The following is a 24,443-nucleotide window of genomic DNA, read 5'->3' as shown; positions in this document are numbered from 1 at the left end:
CTTGAGGTAGCAAGTCCTTTTCCGGGGTTACCTGCCTTCTTCTTTTACTGCCACTAGGACCAGCTTGAGAGTCACGGGACCTCTGTCGCACAACAAATCTGCCCATAGAGCTCTGTACCTACCGTTCCTTTGAGACTTTCCTAAAATGGGCCATAACATTGTCATTGTACAGGTTGCCAACACAGCTTGCAGTAGCTGTGTCAGGGTGACTTTCATCCATAAAGGTTTGCAGTTCAACCCACTTTGCACACATTTCCTTAATCTCTTTTTTCAGTTCCATACTAATTCTCGCCCTTTTTACCACAGGGATGGCACTAGAAGCTTTCTTGGGGTCCAAGGTGGCTTATTTTGAAGTTACAAGCACTAAAAACACTGGGATAATGTGAAATGTACTGAATGTATGTGTAGATGCGACCGCACTGGCTGGCTTGTAAACAATGGCGCTGAGGCCACATGTGGGACACGTCCCAGACGAATCACATTAGGCGAGTTTTTTATTGTGAGGCAAGGCAAAATTTTTGCGTTCAAGTACTTCATATGGCGGATTTAACGTAATGCGATGCGTTCGTAAGGCGGGGGTCCACTGTATGTATTTGTAAAAGCACATCAAGGTTGTGTAAATAGTATAATGTATTTGTGTAATGAATGTTTCTACTGAATATTTATGAGTGAGTTTGAGGATAGAAAAAGATGATGACCAGGAAGGAGTGTATATACAGAGTAAGTGTTTGAGAAATGCACTGTGTGTGTGTTGGTCAACTGAATGTGGAGGTTAGTACAAAGAAGCTGGATGTCACTCTAGTATACTATCTTTAACCATCATTTACTAAAATGTTTTCCTATCTTATCCTGCAGGATGCCTCCCTATCCCATGAAAATAAGAAATGGATAGTGTTCTTGTTTGTTATCAGCAACTGGTGTCATATTTACATTACCCTCTTATTCCTCACCCTGCTGCCCACCCTCTTTTGCCCCTCTCCTTATTCCCTGCCCTCTCCTTTTCCATATAGTACAAGTGCTCCTCTACTTGTGATGGAGTTACGTTCTAATGATCCCAACTTAAGTCAGATATGAAAATGTTATTCTAAATAAATAACAACTGTCACTGAATAAGTAAATAAAAATTACTGTAACTAAATACTAGTACAGTGGACCCCCGGTTAACGAACTTTTTTCATTCCAGTAGTATGTTCAGGTGCCAGTACTGACCGAATTTTTTCCCATAAGGAATATTGTGAAGTAGATTAGTCCATTTCAGACCCCCAAACATACACGTACAAACGCACTTACATAAATACACTTACATAATTGGTCGCATTTGGAGGTGATCGTTAAGCGGGGGTCCACTGTATGGTGAAGTAAATAAATGAATACTAACTACAGACTTGCTGTCTTCATGCTGGGTAATTATCTTAAGTTTCATCTCCAAAGTAATTGCTTTTGCACCACTGTAAAGCTGAAATATCATTAAGTCGAACCATCAAAAGTCAAGGAGCGCCTGTACTCTGTATAAATCAAGATTCATGCTCCACTTCTTTAAACACATTTGCAATGTGAAGCTTCAACTATTTTTAAAATGAATGACAAGCTACTCTTAAAAACCAACATGGTACAATATATTTTTTTATAACGTACTAAGACAAAATATTCATTCATTATTTATGTACAGTAATTGTGATGCTTGTCCTCAGATTACAGTATGCTGCCACTCAACCCTCAGAGCAGTCACCACATCTGGCAAGTCAACCCAACCAGGACCAGACAACAATTAACACTTTGACCAAACGTACTAATGTTCCTGACCAACAAGAGACAACCATACACAAAAATAAACCTTGGCCACCTTATTCCCCTCAGAGGCAAGATTTCCAGGGCACCCCATCGCCACATCTCCAGTCTCAACCACACAATCGCCCTCCAGCCACAAATACCCCTTGGCCAGCTCAAAGATACTGGCTAACAGAATCAGAGTCTCAGCATTTACCTCAAGAGTATCAAAACACTGATTCCAATAGGAATGATGCAGCAGCATCATTTCAGGCTTATTATGAGCGCTATGAAGGCCAAGGACCAATGTCAGTGCCAGGATTGCAGTATAGCTCAAAGTACGGACAACTGGATGGAGAAGATAGCAGTAAATTCTCAGATGAATTATATGAGAAATATGACAGCCCAGCTTCTAGTTCTGCTGAAGGAACAATTTCTAACTCCAGCAGTGTGTCTGGTATGGCACTCCAAGACCGTCCTACTAGCAACAGCCCAAAAGTATGGGAAAAATTCTTCAAGGCTGGACTCTATGGCTCCAGTGTTCAACAAGCAGTGACTGTAGATCACAAGGTAGGCAATAACAGCAGAATATAGTACAACTTCATAATTTCACAATAACGAATTATTACAGTACAGTACATACATACAGTATATACGATAAATCCTCTAATTAATGGACTAATGGGGTGTATGACATTACTGATTGTCCGAAACTTCTGAATTATGAAATAAACTTTTTTTATCATCATCTGGTTGTCTTCTGAGCAAGCAGACTTGGTCCACTGTTCAGAAGACAACCAGACACTAGGAATGCAGGTACTGTAACCTGCAGTACTAGAGTACAGTACTGTACGGCAATTTTATAGCACAGCCTCTCCTTAGCGACAACTCGGATATACGAAGGGCTCTCTGACCAGTATGCACACCGACTAATGTATATTAGAGATGATTTCGTCTATTCTGTTTATTACAATACACAGTACACTACTGTATAAACATTTAAAAATATACTAAAAATTTTATAAATGGTGCAAAGGTGACATTAAAACAATATCAAAGATGGCTGACAAATCCACTACCATTATAGTATGCTCCTTGCTTAGTGATGAATTCGTGTACCGATGTGATCTTAGGAACGGAACTCCATCGTTAAGTGAGGAGAGGCTGTACTATACATAATTTACAGTACAATTTTATTTACCTTTTGTGAAGAGAGATGTAAACTGCCATGAATGATAGCGGAGACTCAGAATAAGTTTTATTTTGAATCAGAGGAACCATAAAGCTCTACTAGTGAAAATAATGTAGATAGTTGAGAAGACATGCCACTGAGACACCAGACTTAACCTTCTTAATGAATTTCAAGTTTCTGCTTAACACTGAGAACCACATGTTTCCTCATAGTATCACTACTAGCCTTAGAAGTCATTGTTAATTGCACTTTATTTGATGTGTTAATAAAGTCACACACAACACTAAATCCAGGGAAAAATTGGAGACTGAATGACAAGTGTTTCCATGAGTGAGCACAAACAGTAAACTGGCACAGGCAGCCCATGACTCAGGAACAGTAAAAACAGACAAGTCCTGGATATGGCCACTCTGGCTTGTACTAGACAACTGTTGGAGTCATTGGACTCTGATACTTGAGAAGACAACTGGGCACTATCACTATAGACAAAATCCTAAATTACTGATTTTTCCATTTTGTCCAATGTTTCCAACATTTGTCCAACCAGTATTCTTTGTCTGAAATTGCCGAAATTTGTTAATGAGAGGTTTTACTGACACACACTCACACACACACACATACATACATACATACATACATACATACATACACTGTATAGAATGAGAGGGGGTAAAGCAGCTGGAACTGATGGGATCATGACAAATGTTAAAAATAGGTGGGGATATAGTTTTGGAGTGGTTGGTACTTTTGTTCAATAAATGTATGAATGAGGGGAAGGTACTTAGGGATTAGCAGAGGGTATGTACAGTTCCTTTATATAAAGGGAAGGGAGACGAAAGTGTAAAAAATGTAGGGGAATGAATTTACTGAGAATACCAGGTAAAGTGTATGGTAGGGTTATTATTGAAAAAAGTAGAGTAAAGACAGAGAGCAGGACTGCAGATAAACAAGGAGGCTTTAGAATGGGTAGGGGATGTGTACACCAAGTGTTTACATTGAAGCATACAAGTGAACAATATTGAGATAAAGGTAGGAAAGTTGTCAGTGCATCTATGGATTTAGAAAAGGCATATGATAGGGTGGATAAGGAAGCAGTATAACAGATGTTGCAAGTGTATGGAACAGGTATTAAGTTACTAAATGCTGTAATGAGTTTTTATGAGGATAGTAAGGCTCAGGTTAGGATGTGAAGGAAAGAATGACATTACTTTTCAGTAAAAGTAGGTCTTATACAGAGATGTGTAATGTCAACATGTTTGTTTAGTATATTTATACATAGGGTTGTAAAAGAGGTAAATGCTAGGGTGCTGAGGAAAGGGTTGGGATTAAATTTTGGGGAATCAAATACAAAATAGTACTTGACACAGTTACTTTTTGCTAATGATACTGTGCTTTTGGGAGATTCTACAAAGAAGTTGTAAAGGTTAGTGGATGAGTTTGGGAGCATATGTAAAAGAAGAAAGTTGAAAGTGAACACAGATAAGAGTAAGGCAATGAGGGCATCATTTAAATGAGCTAGGTAAAGAAAAACTGGATATCACATTGGAGGGAGGGAGTATGGAAGAAGTGAATATGTTCAGATATTTGGGAGCAGACCTTTCAGCAGATGGGTTTATGAAGGACAGAGTAAACCATAGAATTGATGAAGAAAAGAGGATGGGTGGTACATTGAGGTATCTGTGGAGACAAAGAACGTTATCCATGGAGGCAAAGAAGGGAATGTATGAGTACAGTATTATTAAGAGGGCTGAGGAGGGGTTGTTGAGGTGGTTTGGTCATTTAGAGGATGGAGCAAAAATAGAATGACTTGGTGGGTGTATAAATCTGTAGTGGAGGAGAGGAGGGGTAGGGGTCATCCTAGAAAAGGATGGAGGGGATGAAAGAGGTTTTCTGTGCTAAGAGCTTGGACATACAACAAACATGTTTGAGCATGTTAGACAAGAGTGAGTGGAGATGAATGGTTTTTAGGACTTGACGAGCTGTTGGAGTGTAAGTAGGGTAATATTTCGTGAAGGGATTCAGGGAAACCAGTTAGCCAGACTCAAGTCCTGGAGGTGGGAAGTACAATGCTTGCACTTTAAGAAGGGGATTGGGATATTGGCTGTTATGAGTGACATCTGAACTGTTGTATCTTGGCACCTCTGTAGAGATAATGATTATGTGTGAATGATGGTGAAAGTGTTTCTTTTTTAAGTCACCCTACCATGGTGGAAGATGGCACCGATGTATTAAAAAAAATACATAATGCATGTATGTTATGTAAGTGAATTACACAGTATGTATATTGCATTTTCTCACATAAATGATATTTGCCAGATTTTTCAAAAATTCATATTTAAATTTGAAATTTTCACTTTTATTTAGAAGATGAAGCTATCCACAATCTAGTTTTTAAATATTGCAGAATTGTGATTGAGAAAGATACTGTATTTCTGTACTTGCACTACATAATATTTTCATATTGTACTGTAGCTTTCTAGTGTACTGCATCAGGATTATATTAAGGAAATGTTAGTTATTAAAATAAATGAAAAATGTAATGATTAATAAAGTAACAAAAAAAGAAATCTTTACTATATTAAAATAACTATTCATCTTTCAGGAGTCATCTAGTGAAGAGTCTGACCCAGCAAAGTCAACTCTCTCTCAACACCCTCAAAGTCAGCCCATGTCCAGTCTGAACAAGATGGGGGCATTATTTCCTCAACAATTCTCCCATGCCAATAGCAATAACAACCAGGGACACTTTAAACACTCCCAACTAAACAGACTTGCCAAGCCCTTCTTCAATGTTAGACCAATGCAGAAGCATCGACAAACCACACGAGCTCCTTTCAATCCTCAACCTTCATCAGCAATGCCAGCAGTGAAGAAATATAAATACGGTTTGCGACGTGGCCTACCCGCAGGCAACGTGAATGGTCATAGTACATATACAAGCAGCAGCAATAACTTGTACCGACACAAGCCTTGGTATACCTATAACCATCCTAGATACCAGCCCACTTCCCTTGCAACAACATCCACAACAACTAGTACAACAGCTCATCCGCTAAAGTTAAAAGATGTGGCTCCATTTGGGCCTGAAGATGCTGTGACAGATGTTCTTCGAAATGAACTATTGTTTGAGTACATACGTGACAGACAGGGTTCCATTCCAACAAATGATAAATGAAGTAAATCATGAATATATTTAACTAAAATGATATTTACAAAGAAAACCTTAATGATAAATACAATAATACCAAAAATAATGCTCTATTCAGATAAATTTTCAATGAATCAATTTATGTTTGAGATGAGCATTTTGTGTGTTTCAAAACATAAGTCAGTTTTGACTACTGCACCAGACAGTTTGGACTTGGGGATAAGCATTCATTAAACTAAAATAATGGTACTGTACTAAATTTCTAATGGTACTGGTAACAAATGAAAGGCTCTTGCCTACTTCAAGTAGGCAAGGTTCAGTGTTCAATGTTGTTTTTAATTTAAAAGTTTGGTCAGAGTTATAGTTCAAAGTCAAAAGGGGTGGATCATGGTAAAATTTTATTATGGATCATAAAATGAATAATGAAAACTATTTTTGAGATGGGAACAGGATCTGCTTTGCATCAAAATTCTTCCTATACTTACAGTACTAAAGGTGATAGTACTGTGCATATACTGTATGTACTATACTGCAATACTTAAGAGTGCTTTAATTTTACATACATGTACTATTTAATATTTCTCTCTATCTCAGGTATATTTAAATGAACCAAGCAATTATGACTTAAACATGAGATTGACAGTATCAGAGGCAAAATATAGTTTGTGAAACTTTCTTTGCTGACACGAGTGACACAGACACTTATTACCAGTAACTATAGAGAGACAAGATATGACAAAGAGAGACTATGTGACCTTTAGTGAGTGACGTGTAGCTTGAGAGGTGACAAAATATTTGTGACAGTGACATGCATTTTCTGAAAAGATGCTACTTGCCACTATCAAGATGGACTGAAGACTTGAAAATGTGTGTAATTTGTTTGAACTGTTACCTATTTAAATATTTACAGGGTGATAAATACGTGAGGTTTGCTTCAACGAGTGCCAAGCATAGGCCTATAGACAATGTGCTTTAGTCTGATTTAAGCACATCCCATATAACATTTATGTTAAATGATTACAAGAACCATTATAAATTACTAGCAATGATCTAAACCTATTAGATTTCACTAAATTATCTACTATACTTAAACCATATCACGGGCGGGGATAGAACCCGCGATCAGAGAGTCTCAAAACTCTAGACCGTCGCGTTAGTCATTGGACCAGCTAGCCACAATAAGATTCATCCAACTAGCTGGTCCAGTGGCTAACACGACGGTCTGGAGTTTGAGACTCTCTGATCGCGGGTTCTATCCCCGCCCGTGGTATGGTTTGTTTGCAATCGTGTCATTACGATTTCGTGAGTCATCTACTATACTTTACTGCTGTAGAGCCTCTAGTTGAAATGTGCTCATCTATTCTATGCTTATGATTTATGCCACATGTTTCTTCTAAGAAGAATACTATTCAATGGTAATAGATAATTTAAATTAAAAATTAAGTTATATTTTATACAGCAATACTATCATGTAATCATAGACTTTCTGTATATTTCTTGTAATGATTTATCAGTACATTAGCAAATATGATTGTTGAAGAACTTCGAAAGGGTTAAGTCCAAAATTACCGACTGAATGACTGAAATAAAGTGTAAAAAACCTAACAGAATTACACTATTATTGACTTATGTAATGCAATCTCATCTTTCTTAAAATCTGAGTATGAATGATTATTTGATAAACTGAATGTTAAGAGTATGAGAGGATTTATAATGAAGGCATCACGAGAACGAATGAATTACCTAAGTTTAAGATGCAAGAAATGTCTTTTGGGCTGTTGTTTTAAGTAAAACAATCACCATATGTACCAGTAGATACAAGTCATGATAAGTATATTTGCAGTGCTATTATCAGCATTATAAACAATGTCTTCTAAAGGAGGCCTTATTTCATTCTTACTGGTATTAGAAAGATCCAAATATGACCTTAATGATGAATACCTGGAACCACCATTGTCTTAAACTAGTAAACCATCAACTAGAATAGGCAAAATATTAAAATATTGTTCCAGAAATGACATACCAGCATCTTACTATTGTGGGCATACAATTACTTTATATTAATAAAATTACTGTATACCTAAAAAACTACATGTCATTCTCCCATTTTTTCTAACAAAATTCTTGTCAACCATACTGAATTTGAAGCCACACTAACAACCACATATGCATATCATGCATGTATATGAGATTTCTGTGTTTCTAAGCTTATATGATGGATATTGCTAATTGTGCCACTAGATATAGTTATTGGCAGTATGAATCAAATCCCCACTGCAGGTTCCCAAAGGATTTTCAAAGATGGAAAATGAAGATTTCTGCTACAAGGTGGAAAGACTAGATGTCAATAGAAACATTTCCTTTAAGTACCTTGATGCTGGTGAAGGGCTCTCAAGACAAGGATTCGGGGTTATTCTCTCTTTCCCTAGGCACTGTATGACCCCTATGGGTTTAGTACTAATCCATGAATATATAATAAAAATAATGTACATGACAAACCAAAGCTAATAATAATTATTACATAACACTGTAGAACCCATATAGGTTAACAACTTTTTCAATACGCTGGCCATCTCCCCATCAAGGTAGGGCTGACTATAAAAAAAGAGGAACACATTCACTGTCATTCATTCAATACAGCCTCTCCTTACTTAACAACTGAGTTCCGTTCCTAAGACCACATCTTAGGAACGAATTCGTCGCTAAGTGAGGAGCATACTATAATAGTTGTGGGTTTGTGTCAACCATCTTTGATATTGTTTTAATGCCACCTTTGCACCATTTATAGCATTTCTGGTATATTTTTAAATGTTTGTACAGTAGTGTACTGTATACTGAAATGAGGAGAATAGAAGAAATCATCTCTAATGTACATACATTATTTAGGTATAAATACTGGTCAGAGAGTACATTGTAAGTCCGAGGCATTGGTAAATGAGTATGTCGCTAAGTGAGTAGAGGCTGTAGTTGTCTTGCTAGACGTATGCTGACATCCTTAACACCATCACTCCTGTACTTCTAGGACCCAGGAAGTACTTCCCACTTCCAGGACCCCGAGTCCAGTTAACCAGTTTCTCCTGAATCCCTTCATAAATGTTATTTTGCTGACACTCCAACAGTACGTCATCATCAAAGTCACTTGTCTCAACTCTGATCTATGTGCTCACCCAAGTCCATTGGTTGTTAAAGCCCCTAGCACTCAAAACCTCATTTACCCCCTCCCTCCAATGTTCCCTGGGATGATCTCTACCCCTCCCTCCTTCTACCCTACATTAATATACTACCCTCTTAGTCAACATATTTTGTTCCAACACACTTTAAAAGCCCTTTCTTCACTCTCTGAATTACATTTATTGGTAATCCCAAACTGTCCTCTAATCTCCACACTTACACTGTCTTCACATAATAACACCCTGCCTTGGTGGGATATGACTGGTGCAGTGAAAAAAAAAAATAAAGTGGCACTCTACAAGAAGTAAATTTCAAAGATGTAATTTAAGCAAGTGCCATCCTGAAAAAAATGGAAACCAACTTTACTTTAGCGTACTTCAACGTGTATAATTTATCATAGATATGTACTCAGTAAAAGAATATACAGTGGTCCTTCGCTTTTCGTAGTTCCCGGCAATCGTAAAATTCGCCAATCATAGGGGTATTTTCGTATAAACATTGACTCGCTTTTCATAGGTTGACTCGCAAGTCGTAGTTCGTCCAGGACACGTACCCACGGCGTGAGCCGTGGCGGCAGCCAGTCTGGCATTGTTTACCAGTGAGCGAAGGTCCCCTCACATGCTCCAGCGAAATACGTATTTCATAATATTCCATTTATTTTAGTGCTTGCAAGTACTAAATAAGCTACCATGGCTCCAAAGAAAGCTCCTAGTTCCAAGCCTGTGGTAAAGAAGGTGAGAAATACGATTGAATTTAAGAAAACCATCATTGAACAATATGAAAGTGGTACAAGTGTGGCCGAACTGTCCAGGATGTATAAGAAACCCTACACAACCTTATGTTCCATAGTGGCCAAGAAAAAGGAAATCAAGGATGCTGTTGTTGCAAAGGGAGTAACTATGCTGACAAAAATGAGATCACCAGTACTGGAAGAGGTTGAGAAGTTATTATTGGTGTGGATAAATGAAAAACAATTAGCAGGAGATACTCTTATGACTTCGATTATTTGTGAAAAGGCTAGGCAGTTGCATGAAGATTTGGTAAAGAAATTGCCTGCAAATAGTGGTGATGTGAGTGAATTTAAGGCCAGCAAAGGCTGGTTTGAGAGATTTAAGAACCGTACTGGCATACACAGTGTGGTAAGGCATGGTGAGGCTACCAGTTTGGACCACAAGGCGGCTGAAAAATATGTGCATGAATTCCAGGAGTACATAGAGGCTGAAGGACTGAAACCTGAACAAGTGTTCAATTGTGACAAAACAGGCCTCTTTTGGAAGAAAATGCCAAAGAGGACCTTCATTACACAAGAGGAAAAGGCAATGCCAGGACACAAGCCTATGAAAGACAGGCTGATGCTAATGTTCTGTGCTAATGCTAGTGGGGATTTCAAAGTGAAGCCATTACTAGTGTACCATTCTGAAAATCCCAGTGTGTTCAGGAAAAACAATGTTATGAAGAGTAAATTGTGTGTGTTTTGGAAATCTAATAGTAAGGCATGGGTCACGAGGGAAATTTTCATCGAGTGGTTCAATGAAGTGTTTGGCCCTAGTGTGAAGGAGTATCTCCTGGAAAAGAAATTGGATCTCAAGTGCCTGATAGTAATGGACAATGCACCTGCTTATCCTCCAAACTTGGATGACCTAATTTTCGAGGAGTTTGGGTTCATCACAGTAAAGTTCTTGCCCCCGAATACCACTCCTCTCCTCCAACCCATGGACCAGCAGGTCATTGCAAACTTTAAAAAACTCTACACAAAAGCAATGTTTCACAGGTGCTTGACTGTGACCACAGACACTCACTTGACCCTAAGGGAATTTTGGAGAGAACACTTCAGCATCCTCCATTGCATAACCCTTATAGGTATGGCTTGGGAGGGAGTGACTACCAGGACTTTGAACTCTGCCTGGAGAAAATTGTGGCCAGATTGTGTCGACAAGAGGGATTTTGAAGGGTTTGGGACTGACCCTAATGAGCCTATGTCTGTTGTAAAATCAATTGTGGCACTGGGGAGTTCCATGGGGTTGGATGTGAGTTTGGAAGATGTGGAAGAATTGGTGGAAGACCACAATGAAGAGCTCACCACTGATGAGCTGCAAGAGCTTCAGCAGGAAGAGCAACACATCGCAGCTCAGAATCTTGCTTCAGAGGAGGAGGAAAAGAGATGGAAGAAGGTGCCTTCTTCAGAAATTAAAGAGATTTTTACTATGTGGGGTAAGATGGAAAGCTTTATGGAGAAACATCACCCTAACAAGGTTGTTGCAAGCCATATTGGCAACATGTACAGTGACAAAGTCTTGGGCCATTTTAGGGAAGTGTTAAAGAGACGCCAGAAACAGAGCTCTCTCCACAGTTATTTTGCGAGACAGGACTCCATTGACTCTCAAGGTGGTCCTAGTGGCATTAAGAAACAGAGAAGACAAGCAACCCCAGAAAAGCAATTGGTACCTGAGGTGTTGCTGGAAGGGGATTCCCCTTCCAAACTATAAACAATCCACTCTCTCCTCCTCCTCCAGTCTCCCATACACTAAGAAGAATCTCCAATAAAGGTAAGTGTTATGCTGTTAATGTTTCATTCATCATTTCCCATTGTATTGTTTATGTACTACATGAATATTTCATGTAAAATTTTTTTTTGTTTTAATACTTCTGGGTGTCAGGAACGGATTAATTGTATTTACATTATTTCTTATGGGGAAAATTGATTCATAAATCGTAAATTTCGTTTATAGTAACAGCTCCAGGAATGGATTAATTACGAAAAACGAGGGACCACTGTATTTTGCTAATACAGTAATTGTTTACAATAAAAAAATTAACCTACTACACGTAGTTCATTTTCCTCATATTTACAACATCTCTAAATGGAAGAGATAATAACACTGCTTTATGATACTCTCGCATGCTGTACATAATTAGTAGCAGTGGTAACAGTTATAGCAACAACAATAATATTAGCAATAAAATCGCAACAAAAATAACAGAAACAACAATACAGTAATAATAATTTAAATATAAATAATAAATAATAAAAGGAGGGGTTTGGGATATTGGCAGTTTGGAGGGATATGTTGTGTATCTTTATGTGTGTATGCTTCTAGACTGTTGTATTCTGAGCACCTCTGCAAAAACAGTGATAATGTGCGAGTGTGGTGAAAGTGTTGAATGATGATGAAAGTATTTTCTTTTTGGGGATTTTCTTTTTTTTTTTTTGGGTCACCCTGCCTCGGTGGGAGACGGCCGACTTGTTGAAAAAAAAAATAAATAAATAATATAAAAATAACAATGTAAATATAATGTAAACATTATAGATAATATAAATAATACTTACACTTAGGTCACACTACACAAGTATGTACAAACATATACAGTGGAACCTCAAGCTTCAGCCACCCTGAGTATTAGCCGCTTCAAGTTTCAACCGCTTTTTTTCAGCTAAATTTTGTCCCAAGTTTCAGCATGTGCCCCGTGTTTTGGCCAGCGTACCAGACCTGTCCGCCTGCACGCACAGGCGTCGTGAGCCAGTCTAGCTTTGTTTATCCTTGAATGAACAATACCCTGCGCACTCCTCCAAACATATCACAATAAATTCATTGTGTTTAGTGCTTGTTTATTGATTGTGACTGTGAAATAAGCCACCATGGCCCAAAGAAACTTCCTCCAGAGGGATTTTGAAGGGTTTGAGGCTGACCCTGACGAACCTACGCCTACTGTGGAATCTATTGTGTTTTGGGGGAAGTCCATAGGGTTGGATGTGAATGGTGAAGATGTGGAAGAGGACTACAGGGAAGAGCTAACCACTGACAAACTGCAAGAGCTTCAACTGGAATAGCATCAGACCACAGCTGAAGAACTTGCTTCAGAGGAGGAGGAAGAGGGAGTGAAGTGCCTTCTTCAGTGTGGAATGTGGAATAAGTTGCAAAGTTTTGTGGAAAAATACCACCCTGAGCAAGCTGAAACAAGCCATCTCTGCAACATGTTCAGTGGCAAAACAATGTCCCATTTTAGGCAAATCTTAAAGAGATGCCAGAAACAGAGCACTCTTGACAGTTATTTTGTACAACAGGGGTCCAGTGACTCTCAAGTTGGTCCTAGTGGCATTAAAAGACAAAGAAGGGAAGTAACCCCAGATAAGGACTTGAAGGGGATTCCCTTCCAAACAATAAGTCCTCCCTCTTTCCTCCTCCCTATCTTCTAGATGTTAGCAAGACTCTTCAATAAAGGTATGTAAATGTGATTTTAAATGTTTATGTATTGTATTACTCATTTAAGTACTATATGTATGTTAAACTATAGTTATTCTTTAAAAATGTATTTTTTTGTGAATATTCTTGTGGGTCTGGAATGGATTAATTGTCTTTACATTATTTCTTATGGGAAATATTGCTTCAACTTGAGGCCTAGCGCCTGGAATGGATTACGGCTGAAACTCGGTGTTCCACTGTACATGTATATACTAACCCCTCTGGGTTTTCTACTATTTTCTTCTTAGTTCTTGTTCTTGTTTATTTCTGCTTATCTCCAGGGAGAAGTGGAACAGAATTCTTCCTCCGTAAGCTATGTGTGTCATAGGAGGCAATGGGCAAGTAGCCCCTTCTCCTGTATAAACTACTAAAAATAAGGAAAGGAAAGCCTTTATAAAATTGGGATGTTTGAATGTGCATGGATGTAGTGTGGATGATAAGAAAGAAATGATTGCTAATGTTATGAATGAAAAGAAGTTGGATGTCCTAGCCCTTAGTGAAACAAAGCTGAAGGGGGTAGGGAAGTTTCAGTGGGGAGAAATAAATGGGATTAAGTCAGGGGTATCTGAGAGAGTTAGAGCTAAGAAAGGGGTAGCAATAATGTTGAAGGATCAGTTGACTTAAGAAATCGTAATGACACGATTGCAAATAAACCATACCCCCGGCCGGGATTGAACCCGCGGTCATAGAGTCTCAAAACTCCAGCCCGTCGTGCTAGCCACTAGACCAGCTAGCCACAATAAGATTCATCCAACTAGGTATATTTCTACACCATAGGAAAGTTAGCACAGGCACCTCTGTGACTCTATGACCGCGGGTTCAATCCCGGCCGGGGGTATGGTTTATTTGCAATCGTGTCATTACGATTTCTTAAGTCATGTTGACGGCAGTGAAGGGACTTGAGCTAGAGTTCGTCACGGCCACGCTAGCTGGAGATTCGTCTGTAAAAACTTGCATTTGTTGTCACAGAGGTGCCTGTGCTAACTTTCCTATGGTGTAGAAATATACCTAGTTGGATGAATCTTATTGTGGCTAGCTGGTCTAGTGGCTAGCGCGACGGGCTGGAGTTTTGAGAGACTATGACCGCGGGTTCAATCCCGGCCGGGGGTATGGAAGGATCAGTTATGGAGAGAGAAGAGGGAATATAAATGTATAAATTTAAGTATTACGTGGATTAAAATAAGGGTAAGATGTGAAAGGTGGGTCATAATAAGTGTGTATGCATCTGGAGAAGAGAGGAGTGTAGAGGAGAGAGATTTTAGGTGATGTTAAGCGAGTGTGCAGGAGCTTTTGAGCCAAGTGAGAGTGTAATTGTGGTAGGGGACCTATATGCTAAAGTAGGAGAAGCATTTAGAGAAAGTTTGGTAGGTAAGTTTGGGGTACCAGGTGAAAATGATAATGGGGAGCATTTGATTGAACTTTGTATAGAAAAGGGTTTGGTTATAGGTAACACATATTTTAAGAAAAAAAAATGGATATACAGTACAAGTGTACAAGATATGATGTAGGGTGAAATGACAGTAGTTTGTCGGACTATGTATTGGTAGATAAAAGACTGTTGGGTAGACTTCACGATGTACTTGTGTATAGAGGGGCCACAGATATATCAAATATTTTTAGTTGTAGCTACAGTGATAGTAAAAGGTAGATAGGATGCAAGGAAAATGGAAGCAGCAAGAGAGAAGTGAATGTTTATAAGCTAAAGGAGGAGGCAGTTAGGGTAAGACAAACTACTGTTGGACTAATGGGCTAGTGAGAGTACAGTGGACCCCCGCATAACGATCACCTCCCAATGCGACCAACTATGTAAGTGTATTTATGTAAGTGCGTTTGTACGTGTATGTTTGGGGGTCTGAAATGGACTAATCTACTTCACAATATTCCTTATGGGAACAAATTCGGTCAGTACTGGCACCTGAACATAATTCTGGAATGAAAAAATATCGTTAACCGGGGGTCCACTGTATAGGCAATGGGGTAGAAGATGTATGGGGTAATTTTAAGAATATAGTGTTACAGCGTTCAGAAGAAGCTTGTGGTTACAGGAAAGTGGGTGCGGGAGGGAAGAAGAGTGATTGGTGGAATGAAGATGTAAAGATAGTAAGAGATAAAAAGTTAGCATATGAGAGGTTTTTACAAAGTAGAAGTGATGCAAGGAGGGACGAGTATATGGAGAGAAAAAGAGAGGTTAAAAGAGTGGTGAAGCAATGCAAAGAGGGACGAGTATATGGAGAGAAAAAGAGAGGTTAAAAGAGTGGTGAAGCAATGTAAAAAGAGAGCAAATGAGAGAGTGGGTGAGATGTTACCAACAAATTTTGTTGAAAATAAGAAAAAGTTTTGGAGTGAGATTAATAAGTTGAGAAAGCCTAGGGAAAGAATGGATTTGTTAGTTAAAAATAGGAGAGGGGAATTAAGTGGAGAGTTAGAGGTATCAGGAAGATGGAGGGAATATTTTGAGGAATTGTTAAATGTTGATGAAGATAGGGAAGCTGTGATTTTGTGTATAGGGCAAGGAGGAATAACATCTTATAGGAGCGAGGAAGAACCAGTTGTGAGTGTGGAGGAAGTGCGTGGTGCAGTGAGTAGAAAGGGGGTAAAGCAGCTGGGATTGATGGGATAAAGATAGAAATGTTAAAAGCAGATGGAGATATAGTTATGGAGTGGTTAGTGTTTTTATCTAATAAATGTATGGAAGAGGGTAAGGCACCTAGGGATTGGCAGAGAACATGCATAATTCCATTGTATAAAGGCAAAGGGGACAAAAGAGAGTGTAAAAATTATAGGGGTAATAAGTTTGTTGAGTATACCTGGTAAAGTGTATGGCAGAGTTATTATTGAAAGAATTATGAGTAAGACGGAGAGCAGGATAGCAGATGAATGAGGCGGCTTTAGGAAAGGTAGGAGTGTGCAGACCAAGTGTTTGCGGTGAAACACATTGGTGAACAGTATTTAGAAAAGGGTAACGAGGTTTTTGTGTAATTTATGGATTTGGAAAAGGCATATGATTGGGTGGATAGGGGGGCAGGGCAATGTGGCAGATGTTGCAAATGTATGGCATAGGAGGTAGGTTATTGAAAGTGGTGAAAAGTTTTTACGAGGATAGTGAGGCTCAGGTTAGAGTATGTAGGCGAGAGGGAGATTATTTCCCAGTAAAGGTAGGCCTTAGATAGGGATGTGTGGTGTCACCATGATTGTTCAATATATTTATAGATGGAGTTGTAAGAGTAGTGAATGCTTGGGTGTTGGAAAGAGGTGTGGGGGTTAAAAGATAAAGAATCTACAGTAGACTGTCGTTTAATATGGTTTTGTGTGGCATGTTTTGGTTATAGCACTATTGAAGAATTGCGGCATATTTTTGTATAACACTTCATAAAATTAACTTAACATGGTTCAGTTCGCGGGAGGGGAAAAAATTTGGAGCGCATGTCCACCCCACACTCCCACCACCCTCATTCCAGCATTAGTTTGTGTGTGTCCAGTTCTATTGTGTTAGGAACTAGCTGTGTTTGTGAATAGTGTTTTGATATTTTAATTGCCATATCCTGTATCTGTCAAGCAATCAAGGCATCCAGTAGGCACACCAGTGTTGCTGAAAGTGGCAAGAAATGGTGTAAGCATTCTTAAGAGCTAACAAAGAAAATAGAGATACATACATGTATTAGACTAGATAGCCTGAGTCCTTAATGAAGCGCCAGTTTATACAATTAAAAAGAATGAAGTAAATATATACGAGTTTGTGTGATGAATAACCGACTAACTGACTTGACTGGCTGACTTGACTTACTGACTGACTTAACTGACTGAATTACTAACTTGACTGACTGACCTGACTTGACTTAGTGATTTGACTGATTTACTGACTGACTTAACTGATTTATAGTTAGAAGTTTTACTGAGGAGGGCCCAGGCAAATCTAGAAGCAGTGCTCTGAAACATTGTCTAATGCAGCTGATACCTTATTGTCAGCTGTATAATGTACTGCAGGGTAAAATAGCTCAGAAATTCATTACAGAATTTAAGCACACTCCAGTACAACCATCGACTTCAGTACCAGAACCTCTACCATCCACCTCAGCCCAGTAGGGCCACAGCATAACTCTCCCCTCTCTTCACAGTGACAAACACCAGCACCCACAATTTAAGGTAAGAAGTACTATTATTTCTGTTGCATTTGTAGTCTTAAGCAGTACAAACATAATATTTCACGACAATGAACTACAATTACATACCCACTTTTATTTTTGTAAGATCTGTTGGTGTAAAAAAAAGTTGTTTGGCTTTTTTGGGGCTCCCAGGTACGTAACTATTTTTCCAATAAGTTCTTCAGTTTGTCTAACACGGTTTTAACTACCATGGCATTTTCAGGAACATAACTAACGCGTTAAACGACAGTGTACTGTAACACAAAGTGGGAGTTGTTACAGTTGCTCTTTGTTGATGACACTGTGCTTTTGGGAGATTCTGAAGAGAAGTTGCAGAGGTTGGTTGATGAGTTGGGTAGGGTATGTAAAAGAAACAAATTAAAAGTGGATATAGGAAAAAGTAAGGTGATGAGGATAACAAAAAAAATTAGGTAACAAAAGATTGGATATCAGATTGGAGGGAGAGAGTATGGAGAAGATGAATGTGTTCAGATATCTGGGAGTGGACGTGTCAGCAGATGGGTCCATGAAGGATGAGGTGAATCATAGAACTGACGAGGGGAAAAGGGCGAGTGGTGCACTCAGGAGTCTGTGGGGACAAACAACTTTATTCATGAAAGCAAAGAGGGGAATTTATAAGAATATAATTATACCAATGCTCTTGTATGGGTGTGAGGCATGGGTTGTGAATGTTGCAACAAGGACTAGGCTGGAGGCAGTGGAGATGTCATGTCTGAGGGCAATGTGTGGTGTGAATATAATGCAGAGAATCCGTAGTTTGAAGATTAGGAGGAGGTGTGGGATTACCAAAGCTATTATCCAGAGGGCTGAGGATGGGTTATTCAGATGATTTGGATATGTAGAGAGGACAGAACGAAATAGAATGACTTCGAGAGTGTATAAATCTGTAGTGGAGGGAAGGCATGGTAGGGGTCAGCATAGGAAAGATTGAGAGGTTGAAAGGGAGGGGGTAAAGGATGTTTTGTGTGTGAGGGCTTGGACTTCCAGCAAGCATGCATGAGCATGTTAGATAGGAGCAAATGGAAACAAATGATTCTTAGGACTTGATGTACTGTTGGAGTGTAAACAAGGTAACATTTATGAAGGGATTCGGGGAAACCAGCAGTCCAGACTTGATTCCTGGAAATGGGAAGTACAGTGCTGGCACTCTGAAGAAGGGGTGTTAATGTTGTAGTTTTATAACTGTAGTGTAAGCATGCCTCTGGCAAGACAGTGATGGAGTGAATGACAATGAAAGTTTTTCTTTTTCAAGCCACCCTGCCTTGGTGGGAAATGGCCAGTGTGTTAATAAAAAAAAATAAATAATACAGCCTCTCCTCACTTAACGATGGAGTTCCATTCCTAAGACCACATCAGTAAACGAATTCGTCGTTAAGTGAGGAGCATTATTATACAGTAGTGCACTGTGCATTCTAATAAACAGAATAGAGGAAATCAGCTCTAATATACATTATTTAGGTATGCATACTCGTCAGAGAGCCCATCGTAAGTCCAAGTCATCGGTAAACAAGTACGTCGCTAAGTGAGGAGAGGCTGTAATAATAAAATATAATAAAAATATAAATAATAAATATACGTAAATATAATTTAAATAATAAAATATTAATAACAGTATTACTGTACTATAAAAAAAAGTGGGGGCCCCCCACAACTAAATCATGGGACTATCCATAAGAATATGCCACAAATGATTACAGAACACCAAAAAATTGTGAATACAACAGTTTTAATATACAGTAGTATAGCATATGCATCTTTCCAGTCTTTTAAATGTCTTCTTTATGGTTTGTTTTGTTGTGCTATTACTGTCCTGATAAAATATTCCTTCCTGTTGATAATCTTTTTAAACAAAACATTCTTGCTCTTAATCTGCATAATATATACAGAAGGTTAGGTTAGGTAAGGTAAGGTTTGTCAGGAAACAGGACAAGTATTTCCTAATGTGGGTCTTAGTCAGATGATGACGTGCTGTTGGAGCTTTTGGTCATCTGACTGAGGCCTTCTGCTGGCCTACTGGTCCTCCTATATACAGGACTAAATGGTTAAAGTTATAATAATTTAGTCCTGTATATAGGAGGGCCTCACTTATAGAGTGGGTTAGGTTCCAGACTACTGCTATAAAGTGAAACGTTTCTTTTTTTTTTTTTTCACTTTCAAATGCATATAAAAGCCTAATGACATGTTTACAATATCATATATTAACTAAGCAATAGAGATAGACCTAAAAAAATGCATATACAGTACACACATTACTTACCTTGAAATATTTTTGTCCAGGTATTAGCTTACAGTGAATGGTGAATATATATACTGTTTGAAGTCAGAATAAATGAAGAATGGGTATAACTGAAAACTGCGGCATTAGCAAAATGCAGTAAAGCAAAGCGCTGTAAACTGGGGCCTGCCTGTATATGTAGTCTACAGTACATTACTGTATAACACTCAAATCTTATACTATACCATATGAGTAAGAAGCACACAGGAATTACAATGCACTGTATAGTATACATCCTTAACCTTAAAGAAAAGGAAAGAACATTGGTTTCACTCTTAAAATAATTTGAAAGTGCATAATTATGAAGTGTACATACCTGTCCTGTGTTGTAGTTGAATGTGAGAGGCTCCCATCCCTCACTTTCACGCTCAAGCAACCTGGTTAAATTTGCACGGAGATGAGTAGGTCTCAAACGCTCTCGACCTACCCATGCTACCAGTGCAGCATGACCAATATTTTGGTCTCCCTTAAGAGGCCCTTGAGTTGTGGATCCCATATTGATGGTAAAATTTTTAAGTGATGACAAATTTCACTTTATTACTGAGAAAACTTGCATGCTTCTCCTTCCATACTGATGATGGCTTGGTTAGGGTGTTTTCATAGATACAGTTGGCATTCGACAAGCAGTTGACGAATGCTCGTCTGCTGCCCTGGGGATTGTATATTTTTATTGATTGAATCCGTAGCCTTAATCTGGTTTCATGCTGTGGTCGTTACCAAAGTGAAGGCCAGTTTTACTAATACTCTGTTTCATGCCATCATCAAAATGAAAATTTTTCTTATGGGGACAATTCAAATAAAATTTTTACATGACCATATTCAGTTCCTGATATTAATAATTATAGTATCTTGATTTAAATTTGTCATGTCAAGTCACTCCTTAGTTGAATGAGCCATATCTGAAAAAAAAGATAACATTTGGTTTCACATGATCCCATACAGGAATTTTTTAATCACTCTACTAATATAAATATGATTATCCTTAATATATGGAGGTATACTGTAACATATTACATATGGCAACACATGCCTTTTTTTTGTTATTTACATGCCTTTTGTAAGTCATAGGTGGACACACCTGAAGGACCTGGGTTTGAACACATGACAAGTGGAAACATTAGGCATCTTGACTTACACCTAACAGGAAGTAAGTTCATTTAGGTACAAGTATATGCAAGTACCTAGTAACATTTGTGTAAATTACCTAGAATAACCCCAAAAAAAGTCTAACAAAATGACTCATTTCCCACACTGAAAAGATTAATCTTCAACCTCTTATTTTTTTAAACTAGTACTCCATCCATTTAACACAGCAACAGTTTCTTTCTTTAGGCTTTATATTTGCAGTTTAAAATTTTACATGCTGTATTTTAACCAGTTTTGCATTAAATTACAGAAAAAACCTCTGACTGATAATCCGTTTATATTCATTGATATTACCTCTCCATGCTAATTAATATTCCCTCTGTTTTGATTAATATTCCTCATGCTGATTAGTATGTTCTCTAACACTTATTTGTTTCATATTTATGCTGGGACAGTAGTGTGTTAAAAAATAAGTATCTATCTCCTTACTATCCTAGACACATTTTTTCTATATAAAATAATATATTTTTTATTAAATATGAAAAGGGCCTTAAAAGCTATGTCTAAGCATTTTCACCTTTAAATTTATGCTTCTGAATCACAATTTTATTGGATAAATTAAAATTTCCTGAAAATGCTTATAACACAAACATATAAGTTTATTTAGGTGCAGGTACACATAAGTACAACTATCATACATAGTGTAAATTACTTATAACCAAAAAAGTCAGAAAGTGACTTATTTCCATTGGAGTCCTTGTAATATCTTATTATTTAAACCTTAAAAGTTAAAACTGCTAAGTAACTCAACTGTATGCAAATCAGTTACAATAAAAGGAGATACAACAGGAATAGTGTAGTTATTTACATTACAGAAAGTATGTGCTTTCAATAATAGGTAAATGAAGAGCCCATAGAAATTTCTATTTCAATCGTAATAATTCTTAATTCGATGTAGTGAGTAACTATACAGTGACATTTTATACCTTAACCTAGGATAACCCAACAATTCCTGACTTATACGTCAATCAAATAAAATCTCCTGCTACAGTACCAACAGATAATGACTAGAAGGTGCCGATAAGTTGCTTAATAATCAGTGGAGCGTCTCATGTCACTATTCTGGCACTGGTGAGGATCACACTAAGTCAGAAAGTGAAGCTTATAAAGGTCGCTAAATAAGACCTTCAGCTGCCTAAGCTGACACTTCCGAGGCTGCCTAATATTGCAATGCCTAAAAACTTAAAAGAAGCAGATTCTCATTAAAAGATATTTTGTAGGCTGAGAGTATCTGGAGGCAAAGATGCAATGAAGGCAGATAGAAGGAAGAATAAGGAAAACTTACTGATAATTTAAGGGAATTTACAAGTGAGGGAGCAACTCCCACCTGAGAGTAAACACAAACAGCTGATCCTTGGTATCACTCCGCCAACTCAAATATATTCAATATGTATAGATTTTATTATTTTTATTATTCATTTGCTAAATTAGGTTAATATAGATCATACGATGCATATACAAATAGCACACTATATTTATGTATATATTATTTTCAATTTACATATAATACAGTGGAAATAAGTCACTGACCTTTTTTTTTGGTTGTCCTAGGTCATTTATGTTACTAGGTATGAAAATTGTACTTATGTGCATTTGTACCTAAATAAACTTGCTTGCTTGCTTACTTGCTTGACTGCCTACTTGCTTGCTTACTTGACTGATTGCTTACTTAATTGATTGCTTACTTGCATGCCTGCCTACTTGCTTGCTTGCCTACTTGCTTGCCTATTTGCTTGCTTATTTATTTACTTATGTTGTGCATCATTATGAGGATACCTCTCTCAATGGCAGTTTTCCTGAGAGCTAAATAATAAATATATTGCTGGAAGAAAACTTTTAAATAATCTCAGGTTTTAAATAAACCCAGGAACTCTGAAGCTAATCCCTTCTTAGACCTCTAAATTTAGAGAAGGGATCCCCTCAAGGAAGAGTTCCTTGATGCTGGTAAGAGGCTCTTGATCTAGGGAACTGGAACTGTGTTCCAGTTACCTGAATTAACCCTGAATACCTTCCATCCCCCCTTGATTATAATAATAATAATTAGAGAAGGGATACTTTCATTAATTTCTTGCCTGCCTTGGTGGAGTACGACTGTTTCTCTTTGCCCAGAACTTCGTTGGTTATACAATTAAAATATAACTAAATGGTTATAACTATGACTATAATTTTTAAAGGGGTGGACCGGTAAGCCAGCGAAAGGCCTCGGTCAGATGACCAAGAACTTCCGTGGGTCATCATCTAAGACCCGGGTCAGGAACCACTTGTCCTGTTTCCTGACGGACCTTGCTTAACCTAAGCTAATTAAAATATTTTTTTGTGTCTGTCCCTTCTTTTCTTTGCTTCATCAAATAACAGCTACTTTGGCCTTTTTTTGGTTATCCTAGGAGGTAATCTACACATGCTGCTATGTATGATAATTTACATAACTATGTGTATCTGTACCTGAATAAACTTACTGTTGGTATTTTATGGCTCCTGGGAACACCGGTCGACACCTTAATCATATGGCCAAGCTTAGTGTCATAAGTAAATGATAAGTCAATTTTAGCGCCATTAGGATGGCAAACAATTCACTTAGCAGTGTAGACACCCATTTGTTAATTCTTATGCCTAACTTAACATAGTTCCTGACATTATTATCCATTGGGGTCTAAAGTACACCACTGGAAATAAGTCACTCTGACTTTTTTGGATTATCCTAGGATCTTTACACATATGTTGCTATGTATGATAATCTATGTAACTGTATTTGTGTATACCTGAATAAACTTACTAATAACAAGAGCAGATGCAGCCCTGCCAGTACTACTGCTCAGATATACAAATACAAGTTGATTTTAACATGATACGTTGATTATACAGAAATGGGTGACATTTGAGTGCATGTTGAAAGTCCATAATTATGCAGGGTTTGTGATACATGTTTACTAACTGTTAGGCGAGAAATTTATTTTTGTGCAGGTGCTTTTAAAAGTGATTTAAGGTATTACTAGTGAGCTTCTTGGGAGGGACTTGCAAATCTATGATATAATGAAGACAACTTCCAGGAACTGGTGAAATGTTCTTGTCTATATTATTATTATTATTATAATCAAAAAAAGAAGCGCTAAGCCACAAGGGCTATACAGCGCTTCTTGTCTATAGTGATACATTTCGTGCATGTTATAAAACGTAATATAATTGCATGTTTTCACAACCCATTTAAATCTGAGTATTAACTTCCAGACATTTAGTAAGATTTGTAGTGATAATGGCTCATTTCAAAAAGTCAAAGTGGCATTTGCATTGGGGATCTTGATCCAGGGAAATGGATTTCACCTCCTTTTTCCTGGATCAAACC

At 37.9% G+C, this 24,443-nt stretch overlaps 2 protein-coding genes across 4 annotated transcripts in view; one reads left to right on the top strand and one right to left on the bottom strand.

The window, feature by feature from the left end:
• The window catches only part of LOC128701364 (uncharacterized), a 52,441-nt gene extending 46,307 nt beyond the window's left edge, over positions 1 to 6,134 (top strand). The window contains exons 3-4 of the mRNA XM_053795062.2: positions 1,692 to 2,337; positions 5,562 to 6,134. Of these exons, the coding sequence (XP_053651037.1) occupies positions 1,692 to 2,337; positions 5,562 to 6,134 (1,219 nt within the window). The remainder of the gene's footprint in view (positions 1 to 1,691; positions 2,338 to 5,561) is intronic.
• The window catches only part of LOC128701367 (uncharacterized), a 114,827-nt gene extending 92,354 nt beyond the window's left edge, over positions 1 to 22,473 (bottom strand). The window contains exons 1-2 of one of the 3 annotated variants that reach the window (XM_070100348.1): positions 22,431 to 22,473; positions 20,274 to 20,856 (exon numbers count right to left, since the gene is read on the bottom strand). In XM_070100348.1, the coding sequence (XP_069956449.1) occupies positions 20,274 to 20,453 (180 nt within the window). In that variant the 5' untranslated portion in view covers positions 20,454 to 20,856; positions 22,431 to 22,473. Of the gene's footprint in view, positions 1 to 20,273; positions 20,857 to 22,097; positions 22,254 to 22,388 lie in introns of those variants that run through there. The other 2 variants (XM_070100346.1, XM_070100347.1) reach the window with 2 other exon arrangements.
• Positions 22,474 to 24,443: the final 1,970 nt, after the last annotated feature.

This window comes from Cherax quadricarinatus, chromosome 72 (genome assembly GCF_038502225.1).
Source record: "Cherax quadricarinatus isolate ZL_2023a chromosome 72, ASM3850222v1, whole genome shotgun sequence".
In the NCBI taxonomy this organism is placed as follows: domain Eukaryota; kingdom Metazoa; phylum Arthropoda; class Malacostraca; order Decapoda; family Parastacidae; genus Cherax; species Cherax quadricarinatus.
This window is presented reverse-complemented; position numbering and strand designations above follow the sequence as displayed.